Here is a 26,588-nt window from a genome sequence, read left to right on the forward strand (position 1 = left end):
GAGGAGAGAGAGAGGGAAGGAGGGAGAGAGAGAGAGAGAGAGAGAGAGAGAGAAAGAGAGAGAGAGGAGGGAAGGAGAGAGAGAGAGAGAGAAAGAGGAGGGAGGAGCGGTGGGTAGCAGCAGCGTCTCTGTTTGTTTTATCTTAAAGAAGCAGCTTGAGGTTATTCTCACCATAAATGATCCTTAAAGGGTCAGTGTATCCGTGTATCTTTCGGTCATTAGATTTTCCTTTCACAAACGGGTATTAAAAAACAAAAATTATTGGATATTTGATTTAAAATACAAAACTTTATATTGAAATACAAGGCTTTTATTATTTATCAGGGTCAAAAAGGGGATGAACTAAACTTAAAAAAAACAGGTTGATTTTCAATTTCTATTTCTAAAAAACAAAAAATAAAATGTCTTGTATTTCAATTTAATTTTTTTGTATTTTAAAACGAAAATCAAATAAACACTCATTTTTTTGTTTTTTTTAATATCCGTTTGTGAAAGGAAAATCGATTGACCAAAAGATACACTGACCTTAAAGCCGGAACCTTTAAACACACACATATGTTTGTCCGGAAGTAAAACACGAATACGCCTTGTAAAATAATTACAGGGATTTATTATTTATAATATATATATATATATATGTACATAATTTTTGCTGTTTTTAAGGAGCTGACTTTAAATAACTATCAGATGGATTACCTTGAATTTTGGCAATTTTTTTTTTTACATTTATGGATGAATCTTAATTTTCATCTAGCGCCATCAGCAGGTCAAAACATTGTCTCGTACAGTGGAATATCTTTAGCCTACATCTACAATATAAATTGGTAGGGGTGTAAATATCGATGCAAAGTGAAAACACTGATACATATCATATCATCATCTTTAAGATACACCTTTATTTTGAAATTCCCACTCTATATTTATTCTTTTTATTTAAAAGAATGGATTGTTTTTCATTTAAGTGTCTGGAAGAGCCCATTTATAAAATTGTCAAATCATATTTTAGATCCTTTTTTAGAGTTGATAGGCATAAATTGTATTAAATGTAGAGAAATGAATTGAATCGAAATCGTATCATGGCAGTGATATCAGCAAATATTGTATGGTTATCCAAAGAATCAATATAATACCATATTGTGGTGAAACTTGTTATTTACATCCCGATAAATTGGCATAAAATGTGGCATAGACATGCATGTGTCCCGACAGAATGAATCCTGACTTTGGTGACCCCCTGCGGTGGAGAGTGACTTAAAGGTCTTACTGATTATGTATACAAATATTTTTTAAATAATAATACATCCACAGAGCCTTTAGAAAGGTGCCGAATAAAAGTATGGCTTTTCCTGAAAAAAAATATTATGATTGTGAATTAATCATTTCAAAAATGTTGGCGGGTCCAAAATGAATGTTTTGTTTATCTCTGTGGAAGATATCAGACGTTTGGTTCTCACTTCTAACGAGGCTTGTGAGCCAATAGTTAAACGACGTTGGTATCTCTGGGACGTCAGTTAGTGTGGAAAAAAACGGAAAAATGGCTGAGATTGACGGTAAGTGCCTGGCAACGAATTGTTGTGAAGTACATGCAATGGAACGGGGGAGGGAGAAAGCGACATCTAGTGGCTGAATGTTATCAATGTTATCAATAGCACCTTTAAAGGTCCCATATTGTGCTCATTTTCAGGTTCATACTTGTATTTTGTGTTTCTACTAGAACATGTTTACATGCTGTAATGTTAAAAAAAAACTTTATTTTCCTCATACTGTCAGCCTGAATATACCTGTATTTACCCTCTGTCTGAAATGCTTCATTTTAGCGCATTTTGACGGAATTGCAGCGGAATTGCAACAGAATTGCATTGCTAGGCAACAGTTTCGGTCCTTGTGTACTTCCTGTCAGCGGATGACATTCACATACACTGCAACCAGGAATAAACTGGGACACATTTAGAATGTTTACGTTTAAAACTGTGCAAAAGGTCTAAACATTGTATATTTGTGACATCACAAATGGGCAGAAATCCTGACAGCTTGTTTCAAATGCAGAGTTCCTGAATACGGGCTGTGTGTATTTCTCTGTGGATTGAGTGTTTCGATACTTTCACAGTATTTATATAGGACTTAAGCCTGCTTTATAATAAAAAAAACATGAAAAAAATAATTTTTTTATAATATGGGACCTTTAAGTACATGTACTCAAGTACTGCACAGTTTTGAGGTTTTAATGCACTTTTTATTTATTCAACAGCCATAGTTACAAGGTGCCTTTCAGATTACAAACAAAACATGATCATCTCATAAAATATGATGATTAAACTACCCAAAAGTATATTATATAAACTGTTAAATTCACCACTGGTGATCCCTATAGCCCCAGTTTGTAAGTATCCAATTTTCCGTCCCAAAAGATAGATACCTTGCGATATTTGAGAAACCCAGAAAATCTTTTAACAACACAAGCAGCTGTTGTGAATGTATTTCCAGAATCCTCACAGACTCTAAGTATCTGGATTGGAAAAAATATTCAGTCTGTTGCATGAAACTAAGAAGAAAGTCAAATATTGACGCATTATTTTGTATAAAAATACAAAATATTGAAACCAATAACCTAATTGTTTTAACATGGAATAACTGGATATGAGAATATATATTCATGTCTGATATGACAACTTTTTATTCTGTTATGTTGGTTTATTTTACTGCTGTCACATGTTAATAGCTTCAAATACTAAAAACGTAATAAAAAGTTAAATATTTGGAATACAATAATAATATCTTGGTCAGTTCTTCATCCAGCACCACTGGATGATCACTCTGTGTTTGGACTTCTCTTTGCACGAGTGAGATGACGTCAGCCTACCTGTTGAGACCACACCGTTCCCTCCCATAAAGACAAATGAGATTGAGTAACACTAGAGCGACCCCTTGTGTTTAGTTTAGTTAACATGCGTCCCCTGTCTGTTATTAAGCTAGACTGAGAAATGCTTACATATATATACAGTATATACCATGTGAATAGATGATGAAACCAACTAGTGGGTGTAGTAGGCCCCTATTGACCCACATCTATGGTGCTGATATGGCCTATTTAATAGCCTAACAGTCTAATCGGTTGATAATCTAGCTAATCAGGTTGATGGGTGCATGTACATGTAGCAGCTGATCTGATCTTCATGGCAACAGTCTTGAGGGAGTAGTTAGCGCCCTTCCACTTCTGCCAAGTAACTTGGGTGTTGCTAAAAGGAAGGGCACCATGAGGTGCGTACATGCCGGTGGGGTTAGCCCCGTGGCAGTTGAGGTACCAAAATCCGCCTAGAAAATGCTGAGCGCAGTTTTTTTCCCATGTGTCCTGGTCTTTGTCAAACGTGGTGAACTTCATGTTGTCGTGTTCTCCCAAAGCGTCCCCTAGAAATAAAGTTAGTTGAATTAAAGTTGATGTTTAAACTCAGACAACACTTGTACTACTGTTACTGTTTTATCATTTTGCTCGTGGATGATTTAAGTTACTTTTCTTTGCCTTTGTCTTAAATAGTGGTGGAATGTAACAAAGTACATTTACTAAAGTACTATATTTAAGTACAATTTTGAGGTACTTGAGAAAAAAGATTTTACTCCACTTTAGTTACTTTTCAGATTCACATTTTACATTTAAAAAACACATGATAAGTGCATAAAATACAGTAAACTGTTGATTAAACCAGTGGTTTCCAATTTTGGGGTTTGTGACCGTTGGTTGTTAGCAGTTCCATCAAAGCTGCCCTCTAAACTTCTTACATGGTTTCATTCAAATAGCAGTTTGAGGCTCAAATAGGTAAAATTATCCAATATTTCACAAAAAAAATCACAGATTTGAGAAAAGTCCATCAGAAGAATATAAAAATGTGAAGGCGTACTTAGTTTTTTCTTCTTTTCTAACCCATTAATCATCTCAAGACCTCTCGGATGTATCTTGTGACCCTTAGGAGGGAGCCTGTTTCTGCTGATAAATCCCCCGAAACGTTACACACTGTTCCTTTAAGTGAAAGTACTAATACCACACTGTGAAAATATCCACAAGTAAAATAATTAAAGTATGTACATGTTTGTCTGTGTTACTGCTGCATCAATGTGTATGTTGCATTTTACTGCTGTAGATGTTTAAGGTTTTACTAATTTGAACTCCTTTATATACGGTTGGGTAGTTTAATCTACAGCAATGCATCATGGTCTATAAGATCATCTTGTGTTTGTAGTGTCGCTGTCCTGTGAGAACCACGTATCTCTAAAAAGTCAACTTATTTCATGAGCTCAGAAAAAACAGCCCTGTTTTCAGCTTTGTGACGATGCATTTTCCAGCTGATCCAATTATTGTTTATTTAGGAGAATTTTCTGAACACATAGAGGACCACTTTATCCTTCACTTTATACTTTGTACTACTGTCAGGATAAAGAGACCGTTTTATAAAAATAACTTTTTAAAATCATATTTGCTCTAATCTCGCCTTCTTCAGCTTTAAGTACAGTATTGAGTAAAACTATTTAGTTATATTCCACCACTGAAACTTAAAAATATCCTGTGTTACTTATAGTTCATTCATCCACATACCCTGACATTTAGACCTTCACTTCCTAAAGTAATATCCACACAGTAATCCTCACCTGCCGCTCCGCCAGTGAAGCTGCCTATGTGAAGCTGGTAACCAGCGTTCTCAGTATCGATTGAGAAGGAGGAGTATTGGGCAGACGCCTTCCCTCCCTCCCAGTCCTCCATGTCGACCCGCAGCTCATTCTCCTTCCTCATACTCAGCAGGAAGATATTTTCCAGGCCTGTGAAGGAGCAAAACGATCCGTTTCATTTCACCTCCTGCCAAGGCCCTATATCATTACTCTGCATTTCTTAGCCTCTTCCCGTCTCAGTCAGTCTCTCAACCCCTCATCTAGTTTAAAACCATACTTCGTCTCACACAGCAAATTAAGATGCAAAGCAGCACAGGCCTCCATGGGTTTAATGTGTTTTACCCTCAAGGACTCACCAAGCCAATATTCTCCAGCCACGTTCCCAAATCCAGTCTTATAGTGCCTCCAGGGCCTAAAGAAGTTTTCAGTCCCATCGATCCTCCTGTGAATTACCTGACAGGGAGAATGGGAGGATAAGAGAGAGAGGGTAAAAGTTTACTAACATGTGATACTATACATTCAATTAGCAAGACCTCAGATCACTTTATAAATCTGGACAAGTTTTCAGAAAATCTTTTAGAGTCAACCAGGTACGACTGTGATGATTGTCTGCTACCTGGTTACATCTACAGTAATTGTCAGCATTGATGGCAGGGCCACCGTCACACCTAACAAACATGGAAATTAGGGCTATCAAAGTTAACGGGATAATAACGCGTTAACACAAATTTGTTTTAATGCCACTAATTTCTTTAACGCAACTGATCTTTCAGAGGTTGTACCAGGCTCAGTTTTAAAGCTAAAGTGAAGATACTGGTGTCACATGAAACTAGGAAGCCTAAAGAATACATTGGTACCAACCATGTCATACTAGCTCATCTGGAAGGAGGCTAAATAACGCTCCAAAATTGCACTAAATTTGGGCGAGGAAAAACTGTCATGGCCATTTTCAAAGGAGTCCATTGAACTCTGACCTCAAGATATGTGAATGAAAATGGGTTCTACGGGTACCCACGAGTCTGTAAATATTTTAATCCAGAGCCCTAATGGAAATACTGTATATAAATTTCAAGCTGCATTCATTTTTCACTACTTGGAGGAAGCAGCACAAGCTGAAAGCACAACATCGGAGATATTATCACCTCACAAAGTTGTTAAGTCGTGCTGCACTTTTCACATCCAGTGCAGATGGGAGCATGCTGTTTCTGGCTACCTGATGAGAGTAAAACATTCACTCTGCCCCTAGTTCTGTTCTGAGAAAAATATTTTGTCTGTTGTTTGGTGTTGTTGTGTATACAGTGTTCAGTGGATTTATCAGAGCTTTATTGATCTGGAAATCCAACACATTCTCATCGCAATTCGTCACATACTGACGCTTTGTCAGACCCCTCGGCGCTTCTTTTTGGTTGCGGTAAACACGTGCTTAATATTGTGAATTAAACAAAAATACTTAGGCAACAAAACCACTTAGGTAGGTTTTTGGAAAAATACATATAAATTGTGCGTTAATCGCGATTAACTATGGACAATTATGCGATTAAATATTTTAATCGATTGACAGCCCTAAAAAATGCATAAAATACAGTTAAAAATGTGTGGTAATGCAGGAGTCTAAAAACAACAAAACCTTAATTTCAACCTAGAGGATTTCTCTTTCTTTCTCTTATTCTAAGGTCACCTGAATAGACTCCTCAGCGGTAAAATGACCAAATGAATGACCTTAACATGAGCTGTCATGTGTTTCTACAAGCAGGTTTACACAGTCTGATCAAATCTGAGCTGTACTGACAGTCCATCGGCCTCCGTCAGTGTCCATGTCACAGTAGACTTGCAGGGGTGTGGTGGGACCGCCTGGGTAGATGGTGTACACCCCACTGGAGCTGGTGTTGTCATGGCGATAGATGTCATCACAGTCGATGGGCTGATAAAACTGGGAGTGAACTGAGGCCGCAAGAACCAGCAGATCTCCGAATAATATCACCTGATTGCAAAAAAAGAAAGCACCTTTTATAGTGATTTCCTGCACTCATAGATACATATCATCAACAACACAAAAAAGAAAAAGGTGTTATGTGACTTGACTTATGTGAGGATATTTGTAGTAAAAAAACTGGCACAGATCATAAGTACTGCATTTTATTGAAGACAAAAACAATAATTTATTTATTATTTGTGGCAAAATAATTCAATCACTGCTTATTTGTGAGAATCTCTGTGGGATTATCTTCCTTAAAGTGTAATTTAACTCTGGAAACATGGTTACTTAAAGGGGTGCTCCGACAATTTATTAGAGACTGTAGACCTGCGTTTTATATATTTTTTTACCTGTATCATATCATTGTAAGATTCATGTATATGTAATGGTTTTTAATTTGTTTTCACAAGTATTCTGTTCTGCAAAAACAAAAGCAAAGTAATGAAATAATTTCTGTCAAGTCAATAAAATCAATTTGAGTCTATTTATTTTTTCTTTCTCATTTCATATTTCCTCACCTACCTCTAGTGATATTTACCATCCAGATAGTTGTCAATTTTTGATTTGGGATATCTGCCCCTGAGATTTCTGCCTCCATCCCAATACTAAACAGGTGAATGGAATTTAATTATTGATGCATAATTTAATATGTATAAACGTCAACATCAATTTCTCAGTGTCCCGATTACTCAGGACAATCTGCTGACATTGCTGTCAAATGTTTTTTGTTATTTTTATTTTCTGAAATTGCATCTCTGGCATTTCTGCATTTGTGTATGAAACATTTATCATATATCGAAATGTAAAATTACATTTTTACTTTCAATTTCAATATTATGATACGTTTTTCACAAGTGGCTTAAGGTTTCTGGCTCATCATTACAAAAATTACTTTTGTTTTCAATACCGAAGCATTTTGAGAAATATAGATTTGTAGATCATATATTGTGCAAAATGTTGATATGTACTTCTTATATCTTATTAGACATACAAAATGTATGTGCTAAAAGCTATGTCCTATGCCAATCAAAGCCAATAAAAATGTTGTCCCAAAAATCTTTCTCTAGGAGTAATTTTTAGTGCTGTCAAAGTTAACGCGATATTAACGCATTAAAGCAAATTCGTTTTAACAGCACTCATTTCTTTAACACATAAAAGCGTCCTTCTGGAGGTTGTAGCGGGCTCAGTTTTAAAGTTAGAGTGAAGATACTGGTATCATATGAAACCTGAAAACCTAAGGAATCCATTGGTGGTTAAATAACGCTCCAAAGTTTCGCTAAATTTTGGTGAGGAAATGCTGGCATGGCCATTTTCTTGACCTCTGACCTCAAGATATGTGAATGAAAATGGGTTTTATGGGTACCCCCTTTACACACATGCCCACTTTATGATAATCACATGCAGTTTGGGACAAGTCATAGTCAAGTCAGCACACTGACACACTGATAGCTGTTGTTGCCTGTTGGGCTGCAGTTTGCCATGCTATGATTTGAGCATATTTTTTATGGTAAATGCAGTACCTGTGAGGGTTTCTGAACAATATTTATCAATGTTTTGTGTTGTTAATTGATTTCCAGTAATAAATATATACATACATTTGCATAAAGCAAGCATATTTGCCCACTCCCATGTTGATAATAAATACTTGATATTTCCCTTTAAGGTACAGTTTGAACAGATAAAGATGTGTGATTAATTTGCGATTAATCACGATTAAATATTTGAATCGATTTACAGCCCTAGTCATTTTCTTTTTTTGATAGAATGTATTACGTATGTGTTTATTGCTGCATTTAGGATTAAAAATATCAATACCATTTATCATCAGAAGGGATTCTATCCTCAGTGCTTCTTGAAATTGCAGATGACTTTTCAATAGATGGGTTAAGCCACAAGGAATAGCAGTCATTACATAATTAAATCCTCTGCTTGTTACAGGAAAATATTTGAAAACTACCCAGTTACATTACTGGAGCAAACACCAGTTACAACATGGGTTTTCCCTGCTGAGTGAGTCTGAACTCGTCCCACTGGATGTTTGCATTACAGCAGCGCTGTGTTTACTATTAAGCCTCTCTGGAGCAGAGGTTGTTGAATCAGGTTTGACTGAATGAAATACATTTTAAAACAGTCACAATACATATATAAAATATTGATCTGTTCCCCGAGCTGTTTCATTAGATGTTCTGATATTTTATTTAAATTCACTCTTGCTGTTTGTTTCAGTGAATTCAAAGATCTGATGTCTGGAAACAGATCATATGTGTCCTCTAGGGCTGAGAGTGCTTGTTAATATGTAACTAACACTATAAAGCCAACAGTACAATCCTCAATAACATTAATCAACAACACCAACAAATATGCTTTATAATAACAGGTATTGATGTTATTATTCCAGTTATAAATTTAATCAATCTGACATTATTATTGATTCATTTAAGTAACAGTTATTTCTATTAGGAAAATTCCCTGCTTTTAGACTTCAATCTATAAATAACACAAACTTTTGACTGAAAACTTTCAAACACAAACATTTGCTTTACTATATAACAGTAGGTTTTAAGACATAGCTGTATAACTCTATTGGTATTTACAATTATGTTTGCTTTAGTTCTGTTTTTCTAAATATTATATAACTGCTCCCATAGACAGTACTGCTTCTAGTACTTATAAAATGACTAACACTACTCTAAATCGTTAATATAATACATTCTTTTTTTCACACAGATCACTGAAACTCAAAATATTAAACAGTATACATTTTTTCTTTTTTAAGTATATTTATAAGTATCAAGAAAATAGGAGCAGCATTTCTGTGCCGTTATGAAATGAAATAACTAGGTTTGATTGTTAAAGAGTGTTTTCTGCAGCTCTTACCTGCATCATTCTCATCATCATCATCATCATCATGGAGAGGAAGGTTGGACTCCTCTGTTGAAGTAAATCTTGGTGGGAAACAGGGCACTTTTAAACCGTCTGCTCAGGGCGTGTCTGTGGAAGCATGTGACACTGATAAGCCATTGTTTACACAGCCCCATGAAGTTTATCATTATTACTCAAGGATCTATTTTAAATCCAGATTCTGATATTTTTTATGTCTTTAAATTTGACAATTTTTTTTTGGCACAAAAAAAGAAAATAAGGAAAAGAAAGAAAGAAAATATATATTTTTCATTCATAATTATATTCCTGGCACTGCGGAGAAGGAGGTAAAACGTGATAAAACCTGACATGAAAAAGTAATAAAATAATAATACAAAAATAAAGTTATTAAAACCGTTACATTTGTTGGGGAGTTGCTCTGGTGGAGTTTGCACTTATGACATCTGTATTTGAAGTCCAGAGAGTATTTCCTCATCTAGTTACTCATTAACGCTATTTACTCATTTTACAGTGCAATTTAGCAAAACAAGAATAAAATAATTTTTACAAGCATTTACCCAAGAAACTCTTTGAACAATCACAAATACAAACAGCAGGAATAGGTGACTTCTCACTTCTCACAATTGGGGAAACTCCAAATTGAATTTAAAGAACCACACAGCAGACCCTGTCCTGTGTGGAAAACCCCTAAATGACACAACAAAGGCCATGTCAAGATGGTAACTCTCGATTTGCGAAACTCTGGCGAGATGGTTAAGGCCAGGCTTTGACCTTGAATGGTTAAAGGGATAGTTCGGATGTTTTGAAGTGGGGTTGTATGAGGTACTTATCCATAGTCAGTGTATTACCTACTGTAGATGACGGTCGGCACGCCCCCAAGTTTGGAGAAGCAGACAGGAGCATCTCAAAGCAATGTACTGCTGTGGACGGGGGGCGGCAGCAAAACATATTTCAGCCACCTTAAAGAAAGGCCCACCTAAAACTGAACTGAGAGTGAAACTCATCTATACTCTCTTCAAAGCCAGCAGACTTGGATGACAAAAACAGTGTAGATAAGTTTCACTTTCAGTTCAGTTCCCCATCAGAAAATATTTTAAATTTATCATACACTTAAACTGATATTGATTTTTTTAGGTGAGCCTTTCTTAAACATGTAGGTGGCTACGTTTTTCTGCTGCCCCCGTCCACAGCAGTATACAACCCCACTTCAAAACACCCAACTATCCTTTAAGGTTAGGATCTAGAGTGACCATCTAGACACGACCCAACCCAAAGACACAAAAATCTGTAGCAATACTGAAATACTTCCTGGTTTTAGTTCAATTTGTTCCTTTCCTATAATGTGATATGTGTAACACAACTTTTTTCCATAGTCCTTACCAAGGTTCGAAATACAGGGGAGCTACGGGGAGCTCGGCCTCCCAGAAAGCCACATTTTAGAAATTTAGGGGGAGCTCTAAAATATCGTAACTTTTTGGCCCTCTAGGGTGCAGTGCCCCCTAGGGTGCCCTTCCAGTGGAGAAAACATGATGCAGTGCCCTTTTGGATGTCCTTATGGTTGATAAAACATGATAAAGTGCCCTCCAGAGTGCCCTTCCAGTGGTGAAAAAGAAATGCAGTGCACTTATGGGTGATCTTAAATGGAGAAAACGTGATGCAGTGCAATATAGGCTGTCCTACATGCTAGAAAACATGATAAATTGCCCTCTAGGATGCCCTTCCAGTAGAGAAAACATAATGAAGTTCCTTCTTGCATGCCCCTACAGTAGATAATACATGATAAAGTGCCCTATAAGGTGCCCTTCCAGTGGAGAAAACATGATGAAGTGCTTTCTAGGGTGCCCGTCCAATGAAGAAAGCATGATGAAGTGCCCTCTAGGGTGCCCTTCCAGTGGTGCCCTCTAGGGTGCGCTTAAAATGGTGAAAACATGATGCAGTGCCATATAGGCTCTGCCCTACATGCTAGAAAACATGATAAATTGCCCTCTATGGTGCCCTTCCAGTAGAGAAAACGTGATAAAGTGCCCTCCAGAGAGCCCTTCCAGTGGTGAAAAAGAAATACAGTGCACCAATGGGTGCCCTTAAATGGAGAAAACATGATGCTGTTTGTTGTCCCTGGCTAAATATTCTCTGTATGTATTGAAATGTATTAATAATATATTTTTACACGTACGTGGGTGCATTCATTTAAACATGTACATGTGTACCCTACAATACCCTCCCAATCCGAACACTGTTCTTTCTGTTATCAGACTCTCTCCTTTTTTTTCCTCTAATCTGAAATGATTCATTTGTGATTTTCAAGGACATCATCTGAAGGCACAGCTGAGATGTGGAGTGTTTGGTGTGGTGAACTCAGGATTGAACCTTTTTGTGGATGATGTGGCTCTGCTGGCTTCAAGAGGCCGTGACCTCCAGTGTGCACCCAAGTAACGGTGGATTGCTCACTCTGGGTTGGGAGTGAGTCACAGTGAAGGAGTTGAAGTATCTCGGGGTGTTGTTCATGAGTGAGTGAGTGAGGGTAAAATGTAGCGCCAGATCGACAACACTGATGCCACATCAGCGGCGATGTGTATCAGACTGTCGTGGTGAAGAGAGACGGAGCACAGCTCTCGATTTAGTGGTTCGGTGTTCTTTCCAACACTCATCTAGCTCATGAGCTGGGTAGTGACCGAGATAATGAAATCATAGATACAGTGGCTTCCTTTGCAGAATGGCAGCACTCAGACATCCGGAGAACCGCTGCTCCTTTGAAACAGTTTGGGACAGCTGAGGTGGTTCAGGCATCTGATAAAGGACGCCTCCTGGACATCTTAAGTCAAACTGGACCGCTGCAGACCCAGAACACTGGACGGATTATACTGTATGTGCCACTAGGCCTGATGACTCAGAGAGGACGTGGCTATAAAGCTGTCTGGGCTACCTTCAGACCTCGATAAGCAGCGGAAAACGGATCAACAGATGCATAGAAGAAAAGCCCAAAAGTTGGATCATTAAAGTCATGAGACTATATCTTCTAGGGCAGTGGTTCTCAAACTGGGGGTCGGGACCCTCAAGGGGGTTGCGAGATAATTCCTGTGGGTCACCAGATGGTTGTGGAGGACTAAAATAAAATAACATATATTATTACATTATAAATTCTGTCTGTGGATAGAGATGCAAACTCCCTCCCCTTCCAGTGGACCCCATGGGACCTTATTTCGAAAAAAATATATAGGCCTACGGTAGTCAAAGGCGAGAGAAAAATGATTTTTTGATCCCGTTTAAATTTGCACCTTGAATCACACATTTGATGTTTGTCAATTTAAAACATAATTTTGCAAGTCAAGAAAGTCGTAGTTTGTCGTAGGTTTGTCAGTTGTTCGCTCCTGTCCCGTGTTCACAACGTTCAGTTTCATTTTCGCTGTACAAACAGTAATTTAGATAACTTTCCGCAACGGCGCCGTCGGTTGGGACGGCGTTACACAACCACCTAAGAGAGCAGTGCAGAGCAGCAGCTGTGAGCTCACATTTTTTCGAGGTAAATCAACTTCCCAGTATGAACACTTAAACAACTCTCATTTATATCGTTATGTCCTAAAAGTTGTCAAATTAACTAATTGCTGAATCCAGTTATTTTCCTCGACATAATGAACGTGTATCAGACCCACGGGACTGCACCGTCCTGCACGCTCATATGACATATCTAGTTCTGCCAGCTTCCTGCCAGCTTCCTGCCAGCTGTATGTGGTAGTGACAGTGCGGCTCTTCATTTTACCACTTCTGCCTTCTGCACCACACTCCTCTCTCTGTCTCCTCCTCTGTATCTGTAGACCGGCAGCACACCGCGCACCGCGCACCCCCGCCCCTCCCTGCTTGATGGTATGATCCTTGTCTGTCATCACCTGATTGGTCGCACAGACGTCATTAACACAACATTCAGTTACAGTCAGTGCATGGAGAAGATCATCCTATCATTCTGCCTTGAATTAATAAACCCCCCCCCCCCCAAAAAAAACGTCTCTCGGACGGAAGCCGGCTCCTATCGTTCACTTAAAAGAGCCGGCTCGTTCACGACCGACACATCACTAGTATGCGGCTGTAATAATGGATATATTGGCTGTAATTCATCACAGTTATTATTTTAAAATACACCCATGGGCTGTATGCTGTAAGCCTTTACCGTGGTGGATGTATTAATGTCTCTGTTCCCAAACAACCGGCTATCGGCCAGTAGCTAGTAGTGCTAGTAGAAAAACATAAACAGAATTTAATGTAGTTGTAGGCTGTTTACTAACACGCAGGGCAAAAGCACAGGACACAACCTCTTATACATCCATGGTCTGTCGTCTGTTGGACATACATTTTGGAGTTCCTTGATATGAAAAGGTTTGAGATTGCTCTCAAAATCTGTGTACTGGATTTTTTCTAACTTCCATTTATGTCTAATACATAAGTAAGTAAGTAAGTAAGTGAATAGTTATAATAGTGTGAATATTCATAATATTTTTGTTGTCCAACACAGGCCATTTCGCTGGAGACATTAAAATTGGGACAATAGAATAGAAATAATGTAGTTTTATTTTTGTACGGCTCTTTGTAGGCAGACGTTTAACTGGCGTCATCATGGTAGTCAACTCGATTACAGTCCAAAATGTCGGAGGTGTAGGTCTGCTGCTGGGCTCTGGCGTTGCAATGGAACGAATAATTGACTTTCACCTCTTATGAATATACGTTCTTTGCTCAGATTACAACACACACAGAGGGAGAGTGACTTCATTCTCTGCTCAGGTAGCCATTACTCCTCTATATCCTACATAGACAATAGTTGTTTGCTGCTATATTAATGCTCTGAATATCAAAGAGAGAACCTTTAACCCACTTGTTAGCATACAGTGAATCAACCAGTATATGTGGGGATATGATATTAATAACAGTTTATGAGCAATCATTGTGTTTGCATCAGGGTGTTGAGAGTTAAATGTCACAGTGATAAAATTACATTTCAACAGCTGTCTGGGAGACTTTTTGTGGTTTTTCTTCCTTTTATGGAATGTGATGCTGTTTTACTGTGAAGTCATCATAACCACGTAGCTCTCCTTCCTCTGTGAAAGCGGTGACCGCGGAAGCAGCAAAGTGAAAAGCATTTCTATTAGACATCCGCACTGACAAGCACAGACAGGTAAGTGCTGCAGGTAGCCTATTTCATCCTCTCTTATTTGCACTTACACTGTTTTGATGCTGGAATTTGAATCTTGGGCTTTTTTTTCCATCTATGGACTGAAATTATGACCAACTGATGCTGATAAACTACATGTATTTATATTTGTATTCATACACTCAGCTGACCATTAAGAGGATATATGATACAGAATTGATGGTACAATCAAAGACACAATTTTTGACCAATCATTTCCTACTTTGATTTAAATATATTAGGATATTTCAATTGAAACCACCCATTGTTTCCTTTATGTGGTATATCTTGATCTTGTGGTCACAGTCTTGTCTTCTCGGGCTGACTCTGACTTGGGTGTGTTTTTGTGTATATGCTGATCTGTAATTTTGGCCCACCTCTGTTAGGTCAATCAGAGAAAATGAGTGATCAAGCAGGAGAAGAAATGACCACATCCCTCAACCAGTCATCAGTTACAAACCAGACCGAAGTCAACAGTACGTCTAACTGTGATCAGGCCCACAGCTCAGCCCACCCCTACTTGATGGTGGCCTACGGCCTTGTGTTTCTGGTGAGTTTCAACAATTCAGATCACTTTCCTTCTTCAACACAGTCCGTTCAGATGTATCAGGTTGTCTGTGTGAGGAAGTAACACTGATCATGATCTAAGTTGAATTTCCTTTTTTCACATCCTAACTGATATCATATTTCTTTGGTTGGCTATAGCTAAATGTTTCCTCGCCTTTTTCTAACTGACTTGAGTAAAAGAGCTATGCTATTGGATAATAATTACTTTTTGGAATTTGATTCCCTCTTTGGGTAGAAAAGTATTATCTTCTGCTCATCAGGTCAAATCCTGGTAACACTTTTGAATAACCATAATTTAGAAATGGTAAATTGATAGCGAATTAAACTTTAATAACTAAAAGTTCATAGCTATTTTACTGTTAATAAACAATGAAATGATCATTAAGGTTTACTAATTATTAGTAATGCTATATTTTCTGTTATTTTATCATTAGTTTGTGTAATGTTAAATAATTAGTTTATAAATTGTATCAAAGCTGATAGGAGACTAAAACAATGACATTCTTATTATATTAGTAAAGTATTCATTATCAGTTTATTGTTGCACACATTATACCATTTTATATACTATATTAAGTATTTGTTAATGATTATGAAATGATTTGTAAACCTTTAAGAAATCGTTTGTAAAACATCTATAAACATTACAGATAGATGGACCAGAAACCAATTATTATTATTATAAGTTGCAACTTTATAATAGCCATCCAAATAATATTTAACATTAACCATTAACAAAGTGTTACAAATATCTATGTAATGTTTATAGATGTTTTACAAACAATTTCTTAAAGGGACTGTTTGTAACTTCTTACCCGTATAAATCAATCCGGGACGTTGTCCCATGTGCGCTCGCGTGTGGCTACGCTGTTCAGACTCAGACTCCAACACAAACTACACGGAAGCACCAAAATCGCAAAGTTATATCTAGTGAAGCCCGTCTTGCAAAACAGTGTTGGCCGCGGTCGGAGGACGCGGGGGAGACCGAAGCTTTGGTCTCCAGGGCCGGAGTCTCTGCTGTACTCTGCTCCTCTGCCTGCCTGCTTGCCTTCACTCACACACCGCGCTCGTTTTCACTCGCTATTTCGCTCCACCTCACGTGCATGCGCACACACTACACACTGCAGAAGAGTTAGTTTAGCTCTGTGGACGTTTATGCAGAAATAAATGCTGCAGCTCCTCCAGACCAACAGAGGTTTCCCGTGTCATTTCCTGCTGCTGAGTGGATAGACTGTGCTCCGGAGCGAGTAATGTTATCATCTCCAACCAAAACTCCGGTGATTCCCCTGTTCCCTCCGGCCGCAGTCGGGAGGCTGAGGCAGGAAAAGCCAACACTAGGATCAGCACTGATTCATGGAGAGACCTTCTTCTGGTCTGCTAACATTACTGCCAAGCAGGTGAAAGATAGAGTGATATTGTGGTTTTAGCTGACGTGTGTCGCCTCACTGTTTTGACCGATACTCGTTCATGTCTATGTAGAGCAAGTGTTACCCAAATCCTTTGTTCAGCTCAAAATGCTTTTGACTCACCCTGTTTTCTCTCCAGGTGGGTCTCCTCCTCAACGGCTTCGTCATGAAGTTTTACTTCTGCCGAGCTCAGCAGAAGGCGTCCAGCAGCATTATGATCTACCTGAAGAACTTGGCGGCCGCCGACTTCCTGCTCTGTCTCTCTCTCCCCATCCGCATTGCTCGCTACGCCAGCAGCTCAATCACCATCCGCTTACTCAACTGCAACTTTGGCGCTGTCGTCCTCTACCTCAACATGTACACCAGCATCATGTTCATGGACTACATCGCTGCTAACAGGTAGGGCAGACCAGTTTGAATCCAATGTTGCACAAAACAGACGACTTGTTTATCAATACAAACAAAACAACATACAACAGTTCCTATGATATCTTATGAAAAGTTAGTCCTCGTTTTTCGTGCGTTTTCCTACAAATGTCAAGCAACATGTGACACTTGTGTCAATTTCTGCTCCAGTCTTTTCAAAATAAACTTTCATCTTCACAGGAAACAACTTTGTTAGGTACAGGTCACAAAACTACACTGCTCAAAAAAATTAAGGGAACACTTAATCATCACAGTATAACACCAAGTCAGCTAAACTTCAGGGATATCAATCTGTCCATTTAGGAAGCACAAGTGATTGTGAATCACTTTCACCTGCTTTGGTGCAAATGAAAGTGACAACAGGTGCAACGGAGAGGCAACAGCAAGGCACCCTCCAAAAAGGGAATGGTTTTGCATGTGGTGGCCACAGACAATTGCTCTCTCCTCATCTTTCCTGACTGATTCTTCTCTAGTTTTAGTGTTCTGCTAGTGTCCTTGTCACTACTTGTAGCATGAGGCGGTACCTGCAGACCAATCAGGTTGCACAGGTAGTCCAGCTCCTCCAGGATGGCACATCCATACGTGCTGTGTCTCCAAACACAGTCTCAAGAGCATGGAGGAGATACCAGGAGACCAGCTGTTACACGAGGAGGGCTGGACAGGGCCGTAGAAGGGCATCAACCCAGCAGCAGGGCCGCTATCTGCTCCTTTTAGGAAAAGATTGTGGATTAGGGTTACGGTTAGAGTTAAGTGGCATAACTTAAGTGCATAGGTTTTTGTGACAAAAACTAGGTTTACGAAAAGATCATGGTTTGGCATAAAATAACAGTGGAAGTGGCGTAACTTAAGTTTGGAACTTATGTGACAAATAAATCAACGTTGACTTCTGGCACGGGGTACAACAAACATCAGTTACATTGGCGAAAGTTCTGTGTGTTTTTGCTCTTTACTTCCTGGTTCACAATTTGGATTACATACAAATTGATTTTGTGAGATATGTGCGAATTACAGTGCATTACCTTTCATAGGTATCGCTACGAACGGTGTAGCTATAGGGAATTGGAATGGCGGAGCATTCTGGGGATTGCCACCATTTTTGGAGGGTAGCATACGGAGCTTTTCCCGATTTCCATTTGAGGGCAGCAGTAGGTGAATGCTGAACTTCACACTGCTACTGTTATTTATTGAAGTTATCTACTGATGCCTCCTCTCCAGGTATCTGAAGATCGTCCAACCTTCAGGAACTCACATCCTGCAGACGGTGCGTGCAGCTCACATCATCTCCACGGTAACCTGGGTTTTACTCCTGTCTGTGACGAGCGCCTTCGTCATTATGTCGTTCCACACCCAGAAACCTTTCAACTATGTCCCAGTGGGCTGTGGACGCTTTCAGAGTGGCCAGGTCACCTTGCTCTACAAGATCATAAACACCTGCTCCACAGCCATATTCCTGTTTTTCCTCGTCTCCCTGGTCTTCTTCTACTACAGCACCTCCCGCCGGGTGTCGTTGGCCCAGCAGAGGCAGCCGGCGTCCTCCAGCTCCACGAAGCTTGCAAAGTCCCGCAGAAACATGCTAGTGCTGGTCAGTGTCTTCTGCTTTTGCTTCGTCCCCTACCACCTGATTCGCCTCCCCAGAGCTTTCCTGTCCAGTTATTGTTCATGGAGCAACTTTCTCTACTACTTGATGGAGGTCACCATCCTAATGTCAGTCCTCAACGTCTGCCTGGACCCGCTCATCTACTTCATCCTCAGCAAGAGCTTCAGGACCCAGTTTAGGCTGGGAGTGATGTCCGGAAACTGATAATTACTGTTCATAACATTTTAACTGCCAATAATGTAATAAACAAAATGTAATTATAACAGATTATTTGATAATTGCAAATGATATAATTGGAAATTAAAACAGAATATAATGTAAACACCACAAAGGCCATGTAAAGATGGTAACTCTCGATTTGTGAAACTCTGGCGAGATGGTTAAGGTCAGGCTTTGACCTTGAATGGTTAAAGGGATAGTTCGGGTGTTTTGAATTGGGGTTGTATGAGGTACTTATCCATAATCAGTGTATTACCTACTGTAGATGATGGTCGTGCTGGCTTGTGTGTGCTGGCTTTTCAAACGTCCATTTATGTCCATCGCTCACTTTATGCTCCTCTGGGAAGCAGCCGGGCAAAAAAGTCTGATAAATACATAAATAAGTAAATAGTTATAATAGTATGCATATTTGTTATATATTTTTTTTGTTCAACACAGGCCATTTCAGTAGAGACATTTAAATTGTGACAATAGAATAGTTTTACTTTTGTACGGCATAGGCGGACGTTGAACTGCCGTCATCATGGTAGTCGACTCGATTACAGTCCAAAATGGCGGAGGCGTAGGTCTGCTGCTGGGCGCTGGCGTTGCAATGGAACGCATAATTGACTTTCACTTCTTATCAATATACGTTCTTTGCTCAGATTACAACACACACAGAGGGAGAGCGACTTCATTCTCTGCTCAGGTAGCCACTACACCTCTGTATCCTACATAGACAATAGTTGTTTGCTGCTATATTAATGCTCTGAATATCAAAGAGAGAACATTTAACCCACTTGCTAGCATACAGTGAATCAACCAGTATATGTGGGGATATGATATTAATAACAGTTTATGAGTGATCAATGTGCTTGCATCGGGGTGTTGAGAGTTAAATGTCCCAGTGCTATGGAGGGAGGGGGTCGCGACTTGAAAAGGTTGAGAACCACTATTCTAGGGACCAACAGACTGACATTACAATTCCTTAAGACCTTGACACTAAAACGTGTCTTCAGTGGTAAGTGTTACTTGTTCATAGCAACTAGACAGGAAGATAAAATGACATTTCAACAGCAGTGTGGGGGGATTTTTGTGGTTTTTCTTCCTTTTTTGGAATGTGATGCTGTTTTACTGTGAAGTCATCATAACCACATTCTGCAGCTCTCCTTCCTCTGTGAAAGCGGTGACAACGGCAGCAGCAAAGTGAAAAGAATTTTTATTAGACATCCACACTGACAAGCACAGACAGGTAAGTGCTGCAGGTAGCCTATTTCATCCTCTCTTATTTGCACTTACACTTTTTTTGATGCTGGAATTTGAATTTTTTATATCTATGAACTGAAATTATGACCAACTCATGCTGATAAACTACATGTATTTATATTCGCAATCATACAGTCAGCTGACCATTAAGAGGATATATGATACAGAATTGATGGTACAATCAAAGACACAATTTTTGACCAATCATTTCCTACTTTGATTTAAATATATTAGGATATTTCATTTGAAACCACCCATTGGTTCCTTTAAGTGGTATATCTTGATCTTGTGGTCACAGTCTTGTCTTCTCGGGCTGACTCTGACTTGGGTGTGTTTTTGTGTATATGCTGATCTGTAATTTGGGTTCCTCTGTTAGATCAACCAGAAAAAATGAGTGATCAAGCAGGAGAAGAAGTGACCACATCCCTCAACCAGTCATCAGTTACAAACCAGACCGAAGTCAACAGTACGTCTAACTGTAATCAGGCCGACAGCTCAGCCCACCCCTACTTGATGGTGGTCTACAGCCTCGTGTTTCTGGTGAGTTTTGACAATTCAGATCACTTTCCTTCTTCAACAGAGATGTTTTGTCTTTTGCCTGAGAATAAACCTTTTCAGGGGAAATAACACTGGTCATGATCAAATTCTTCTCATACCCTAACTGATACCAGGTTGTTTTTTGGTTTGGCACATAGAGAAAGTGGGGTGAGTTCAGCCAGTTTTTACCTGAGGCATCTTTAAAGTGAGGGAAGGACAGTAATGTCTCCAACTAAAACATGTATGTATATTTCAGCAATCACTTTGGATCTAAAATAAACAGCTTTTAAAAAATGACTTTCCAAAAGAAAAAGTGGTCTGTTGGCTCAACTTTCCCCAGATGAGGGACATATGCAGTAGTCTATCAATCATACCTGTCTATCACTGAAGTGAGTTAGAGAGCTCCCACATTGTGCCTACAGTAAAGGCAGTGGCTCTTCCCAGAGAGGTTGCTTCAGGAGTACGGCATGTCAAATGGTGACGCACCCTAAAACGCGAACCAATCACGTCACGTTAAAAGTTGATTAGCTTACATGATCAAATTTTGATTTTCCTTTATTGAACCATTGCAGTTTACATTGAGATTTACATAACAAGTTGAAGCTATAATCTAATTATATTAGAGCTGTCAAAGTTAATGCGATAATAACGCGTTGACGCAAATTTGTTTTAACGCCACTAATTCCTTTAAAGCATTAACGCAACCTGTAATTTTAGGCTCTAGCGGGCTCAGTTTTAAAAATAGAGTGAAGATACTGGCATCATGTGAAACTAGGAAACCTAAAGAATCCATTGGTACCAACCATGTCATACTAGCTTGTCGTCTGACCTCAAGATATGTGAATGAAAATGTTTTTTTTTGTGTTGTTAATTGATTCCCAATAACAAATATATACATACATTTGCATAAAGCAGCATATTTGCCCACTCCCATGTTGATAAGAGTATTAAATTCTTGACAAATCTCCTTTTAAGGTACACTTTGAACCGATTAAAAATGTGTGATTAATCGCGATCGATTGACGGCCATAGTAAAAACTTGAAACATTCTGTTAGGTTTGGTGTAGCGCTGACTTATTCGCATGAGTGGACCTGCAATTGTTTGTTTGTTGGTGCATATTTTTTTCTTGAAAGTGATTAGAATGTGTGTGTTTATGTGTACTGTGATTAATTTGCGATTAATCAACATTCAATATTTTAATCGATTGACAGCCCTAAATTTTATATAAGTATACAGTAAATGGCTCGTTAGAGCTAACGTCATGCTAACAGTATACCCTCATATTGTAACTTCCTAAAGCACTAACATGTGACATCTCTTCAAACTTGTCCGTACTTGTTCACTCACAAGATTCATGACTCCTTGAGCATAAAAAAAAATCACCTTGAATGGCAAATGATGTTTGCTTAACCTAAATGTGCTTACCACTTATCATTTGGACCTCTCCATCACAGGGTCAGTAAAATGGTTTACTCTTCAAAAATGTGTGGCCACATGACCAGTTTTGTCCATGGTTGCCCAGAAACAGGCTCAAATCCCCCCACTCTCCCTACAAGTTACAAATAGTGAAAGCTAAATTTTTCCTCGCCTTTTTCTAACTAACTTGTGTAAAAGATCTATGCTATTGGGTAGAAAATTATTACCTTATGTCCATCAGCTCAAAATACTTTTGACTAAATGTTATAAATTGTAAATCTCTCCATCCTCACCATGTTTTCTCTCCAGGTGGGTCTCCTCCTCAACGGCTTCGTCATGAAGTTTTACTTCTGCTGAGCTCAGCAGAAGGCGTCCAGCAGCATTATGATCTACCTGAAGAACTTGGCAGTCGCCGACTTCCTGCTCTGTCTCTCTCTCCCCATCCGCATCGCCCGCTACGCCAGCAGCTCCACCACCATCCGCTCACTCAACTGCAACTTTGGCACCGCCGTCCTCTACCTCAACATGTACTCCAGCATCATGTTCATGGGCTACATCGCTGCTAACAGGTAGGGCAGACCAGTTTGAATCCAATATTGCACAAAACAGACTTCACATGTTTATCAGTACAAACAAAACAGCGTATCCTCATTCAACGGTGCGTATGATATCTTCTGAAAAGTTATTCCTTGTTTTTCGTGCACTTTCCTATGAATAAATCAGGCCGGCACATACTTTGCAAAAAGTCAAGGCCTTTTGGGGGATAGAAACCCGAAGATCTCATAGACTTCAATGCAATTTGACGTGTGTTTGGATTGTAATTTTGACAAATTCGTGTGCACTTATCTCTTGTTATACAAACATTTGTTTTATACACATGTCTAATAATTATTTTGCGACCTTGCCTGAACCTGAGCGTTCGTGATACGTTAATAAATTAAGGTTGATCGTCGCCATGTGTCTTCAGTCTTCCCCCGTCCAACACAGTGGCTGGACATTCCTTATCCAGACTTCTATACATATCTGACTGAATCACATTAGGCTAAGTGTTGTTTGTTAATAACCAGCCTGTTAATAGACAACTGTTTGATCTATAGGCTGAGATTTAGTTGGAGACGACAGTTTGATGCTGCTATAACGTTAATGTATGACTGTATTATTGCAGCAGCCTCACACTCAAGCTAACGTTAGCTAGCCATGCTAGTCACTGTCACCAGCATCATTTAGTGATTTATCACACTGACAGTGAATATTGACGTATCATATGTGCCTCAAATCTCAGTGTGAAAGCCTCGGTTAACCCGCTACACAACAGCTTTTAGTCATTTTCTCTCCTGTGACAGCGAGTTTCTTTCCCCCAAACTGGAGGGCAGCCTCGGCAATTACACAATGCTGGTCTGGTCTATAGCTCGGAGCCATAAAGCCCCTCTATTATATCTTTTTTAGGACACGACAGGGGAACAAATCTGAGATCAGCGTTTTTGGATTTATTGTTGGTGCAACGAACTACACAGTAACTCTTCAGCATAGCATTATTATTATCACCAGTTTGTTTAAAGTAGAAGTTTGGAGACATGTTTCAACTTCTTCTGTTTTCTCTGTTAACATCTATGAAGGACACGGGATTGTTTCCCCCCAAAGGGGGTGTTGTCATTCGAGCTACTCTGGATGACGTATTGCCGATCTGATGTATGTCCAGCAACACACCAGCAAAAATAAACTTCCGTCTTCACAGGAAACAACTTGGTTAGGTTTAGGCAACAAAACTACTTAGTTAAGTTTAGGAAAAGATCGTGGTTTGGTTTAAAATAACTCTGGAATTGGTGTAACTTAAGTACAGAAGTTATGTGACAAATCAATGTTGACTTCTGGTTTCAAACGGGGTACGATGAACACCGGTCTCTTGAAAGTCTTGAAAGTCTGGTGTTTTTTGCTTTACTTATTACATACAAATTGATTTTGTGGGATATATGAATTACAGTGCATTACTTTTCATATGTATAGCTACGAATGGTGTATGAGAATAGCCTGAACAAAAATATACCTATTTCATGTCTTTCCTGTTAACACACACACAACTACTTGATTCAAAGTAGTGCTCCTTTTCAAGAGTAGACGAAGAATGTTCTCATGACCACTATTTGTCATCATTTGCCAAGCATACCATGCACTGAAATTCCTGTCAAACATTTCCCGATTTCCATTTGAGGTTATCTACTGACGCCTCTCCTCTCCAGGTATCTGAAGGTCGTCCAACCTTCAAGAACTCACATCCTGCAGACGGTGCGAGCCGCTCACATCATCTCCACGGTAACCTGGGTTTTACTCCTGCCCTTGACGAGCGCCTTCGTCATTATGTCGTTCCACACCCAGAAACCTTCCACCTCCGTCACAGCGGGCTGTAAAAGCTTGCACAGTGGCCAGGTCAACTTGCTCCTCAAGATCATGCACACCTGGTCCGCCGCCATATTCCTGTTTGTCCTCGTCTCCCTGGTCTTCTTCTACTACAGCACCTCCCGCCGGGTGTCGTTGGCGCAGCAGAGGCAGCCGACGTCCTCCAGCTCCACGAAGCTTGCAAAGTCGCGCAGAAACATGCTAGTGTTGGTCAGTGTCTTCTGCTTTTGCTTCGTCCCCTACCACCTGGTTCGCCTCCCCATAGCTTTCATGTCCAGTTATTGTTCATCGAGCAACTTTCTCTACTACGTGATGGAGGTCACTGTCATAATGTCAGTCCTCAACGTCTGCCTGGACCCGCTCATCTACTTCATCCTCAGCAAGAGCTTCAGGAAGCAGTTTAGGCTGGGAGTGATGTCCGGAAACTGATAATTACTGTTTATAACATTTTAACTGCCAATAATGTAATAAGCAAAATGTTGTGTCATTATGTAATAAACAATATAATAAAAAAATCAGATACATATTTTATTAATATGATATATATATATATATCATATTTTAATTTTTAATTACAAATAATGTGATGAAAGATTTAATAAAAATTAATAATGTAAAACATAAAAACTGCACATGGTGTAATAACGACCGATAATATAATTGGAAATTATGTTTTAACTGCATATAACGTGAAAATTGTGAACATTTTGTTTAAGGTGCAATGTGTAGGATTTGGCGGCATCTAGCGGTGAGGTTGCAGACTGCAACCAACTGAAACGTCTCCCGTGCGCCAAGCGTGTAGGAGAACTATGGTGGCTGACGCTATAATGCAAATGGCCGTCTCTAGAGCCGGTGTTTGGTTTGTCCGTTCTGGGCTGCTGTAGAAACATGGCGGCTGGCTCCGTGAAGAGGATCGGCTCTGTATGTACTGTAGATAGAAACGGCTCATTCTAAGGTGACAAAAACACAACGATTTTTTGTTTCAGCTGATTATACGCCAAAGAAAACATGAATATTAATATTATATTCCATTTCTGCCAATAGATCGCCCTAAATGCTACACACTGTTCCTTTAAAAAAATGAATAAAACGTATAATATAATAACTACTTAAAATGTAACATTCTACAAATAAAATCACTGCTTGTTACATTTTGTGTTTGATATTACAGTACATTACGATTTCCGTGGCAATTTAAATTCTTAATATTCTTACCAACACAAATTACACATGTTGTCGGGAACTGAAAATGTATTTATGACATTTGCAAGATGTTCAGCAGCGCACAGCTCACCATGCACATGGAAGATGCAGCACCAACAAGAAGAGTGGTAGTATGTATTTGCCATCAGTATTAGTAAACCAAAGTATAGTCATGGATTCACCCCATTACAAATAATCCCGTAGAGCACATGGATGTCTCTTCCAAACTTAATGACAATCCAACCAATGGTTTTAGAGACATTTCACTTGTGTACGATTTTGCGGCATGTAATGGTGTGTTTTCAGATTGCAGCCAACTGAGTAACCCTCCATTCACTCCTCCCTTTCCAAGACGTCGGTAACGTGAGCCGCCGAGTGCAAAACCGTGGTAACACCGTTTGTTACACGTTACCACAGTTTCACAAGTGTGTCGGAGAACTACGGTGGCCTTCAGCTAACATAAAAACGTGAAATGCTCTCTCCAGAGCCAGTATTTTGGTTTGTCCGTTCTGGGCTACTGTAGAAACATGGCGGAACAACATGGCGAACTCCAAAAAGAGGAGCCGCTCCTCCTGTAGCTATGAGGGGCTCATTCTAAACTAACAACTGGAAATACCGCCTCGCGGTTATATGCCTCCACTAACCAGTGAAGTTGCAGTTTACATCCATGTCTGTCTAAAATATCATCACTTCATAATTTGATCCTGTTATCCTGTTCTTCTTGAGTTATGGCCCAAAACGTGTTTTGTGACCTTTGAACACCAAAATCGAATCAGTTCATCCTTGAGTCCAAGTGGATGTTTTGCCAAATTTTAAGAAATTCACTTAAGGCGATCCTGAGCTATCACTTTCATACGGACGTAAGGTCACAGTGACCTTGCCTTTTG

At 39.3% G+C, this 26,588-nt stretch overlaps 2 protein-coding genes and 1 pseudogene across 3 annotated transcripts; 2 read left to right on the forward strand and 1 right to left on the reverse strand.

Moving 5' to 3' along the window:
• Positions 1-2,211: 2,211 nt before the first annotated feature.
• Positions 2,212-9,653, reverse strand: LOC141764457 (microfibril-associated glycoprotein 4-like). The gene is made up of 5 exons (XM_074629723.1): positions 9,509-9,653; positions 6,446-6,637; positions 5,013-5,109; positions 4,639-4,806; positions 2,212-3,405 (listed from the first exon to the last, which is right to left on the reverse strand). The coding sequence occupies exons 1-5, from the start codon at positions 9,539-9,541 to the stop codon at positions 3,125-3,127; spliced, it is 771 nt and encodes a 256-aa protein (XP_074485824.1). The 5' UTR covers positions 9,542-9,653; the 3' UTR covers positions 2,212-3,124.
• Positions 9,654-13,509: 3,856 nt separating this feature from the next.
• LOC141764455 (P2Y purinoceptor 14-like) lies at positions 13,510-18,896 on the forward strand. Of its 2 annotated transcripts, XM_074629721.1 has the most exons (4): positions 13,510-14,675; positions 15,077-15,240; positions 16,803-17,062; positions 18,305-18,896. In XM_074629721.1, the coding sequence occupies exons 2-4, from the start codon at positions 15,091-15,093 to the stop codon at positions 18,888-18,890; spliced, it is 996 nt and encodes a 331-aa protein (XP_074485822.1). In that variant the 5' UTR covers positions 13,510-14,675; positions 15,077-15,090; the 3' UTR covers positions 18,891-18,896. The 2 variants fall into 2 exon arrangements, with proteins under 2 accessions (XP_074485822.1, XP_074485821.1); XM_074629720.1 differs by having other exon boundaries at positions 13,510-15,240.
• Positions 18,897-20,540: 1,644 nt separating this feature from the next.
• LOC141764456 (P2Y purinoceptor 14-like) lies at positions 20,541-26,222 on the forward strand (annotated as a pseudogene).
• The last annotated feature ends 366 nt before the right edge of the window (positions 26,223-26,588 follow it).

This window comes from Sebastes fasciatus, chromosome 3 (assembly GCF_043250625.1).
Source record: "Sebastes fasciatus isolate fSebFas1 chromosome 3, fSebFas1.pri, whole genome shotgun sequence".
In the NCBI taxonomy this organism is placed as follows: Eukaryota; Metazoa; Chordata; class Actinopteri; order Perciformes; family Sebastidae; genus Sebastes; species Sebastes fasciatus.

Excerpts from the sequence above, each read along its gene's own strand:
- LOC141764457 (XM_074629723.1), bottom strand. The coding sequence starts at position 9,541 with ATGATGATGATGATGATGATGAGAATGATGCAG. Across the intron at positions 6,638-9,508 it reads TGATGATGAGAATGATGCAG|GTGATATTATTCGGAGATCT; the intron begins GTAAGAGCTGCA and ends TTTTGCAATCAG. Across the intron at positions 4,807-5,012 it reads GGCTGGAGAATATTGGCTTG|GCCTGGAAAATATCTTCCTG; the intron begins GTGAGTCCTTGA and ends GCTCCTTCACAG.
- LOC141764455 (XM_074629720.1), top strand. The coding sequence starts at position 15,043 with ATGCTGATCTGTAATTTTGGCCCACCTCTGTTAGGTCAATCAGAGAAA. Across the intron at positions 15,241-16,802 it reads CCTACGGCCTTGTGTTTCTG|GTGGGTCTCCTCCTCAACGG; the intron begins GTGAGTTTCAAC and ends TTTTCTCTCCAG. Across the intron at positions 17,063-18,304 it reads GACTACATCGCTGCTAACAG|GTATCTGAAGATCGTCCAAC; the intron begins GTAGGGCAGACC and ends CCTCCTCTCCAG.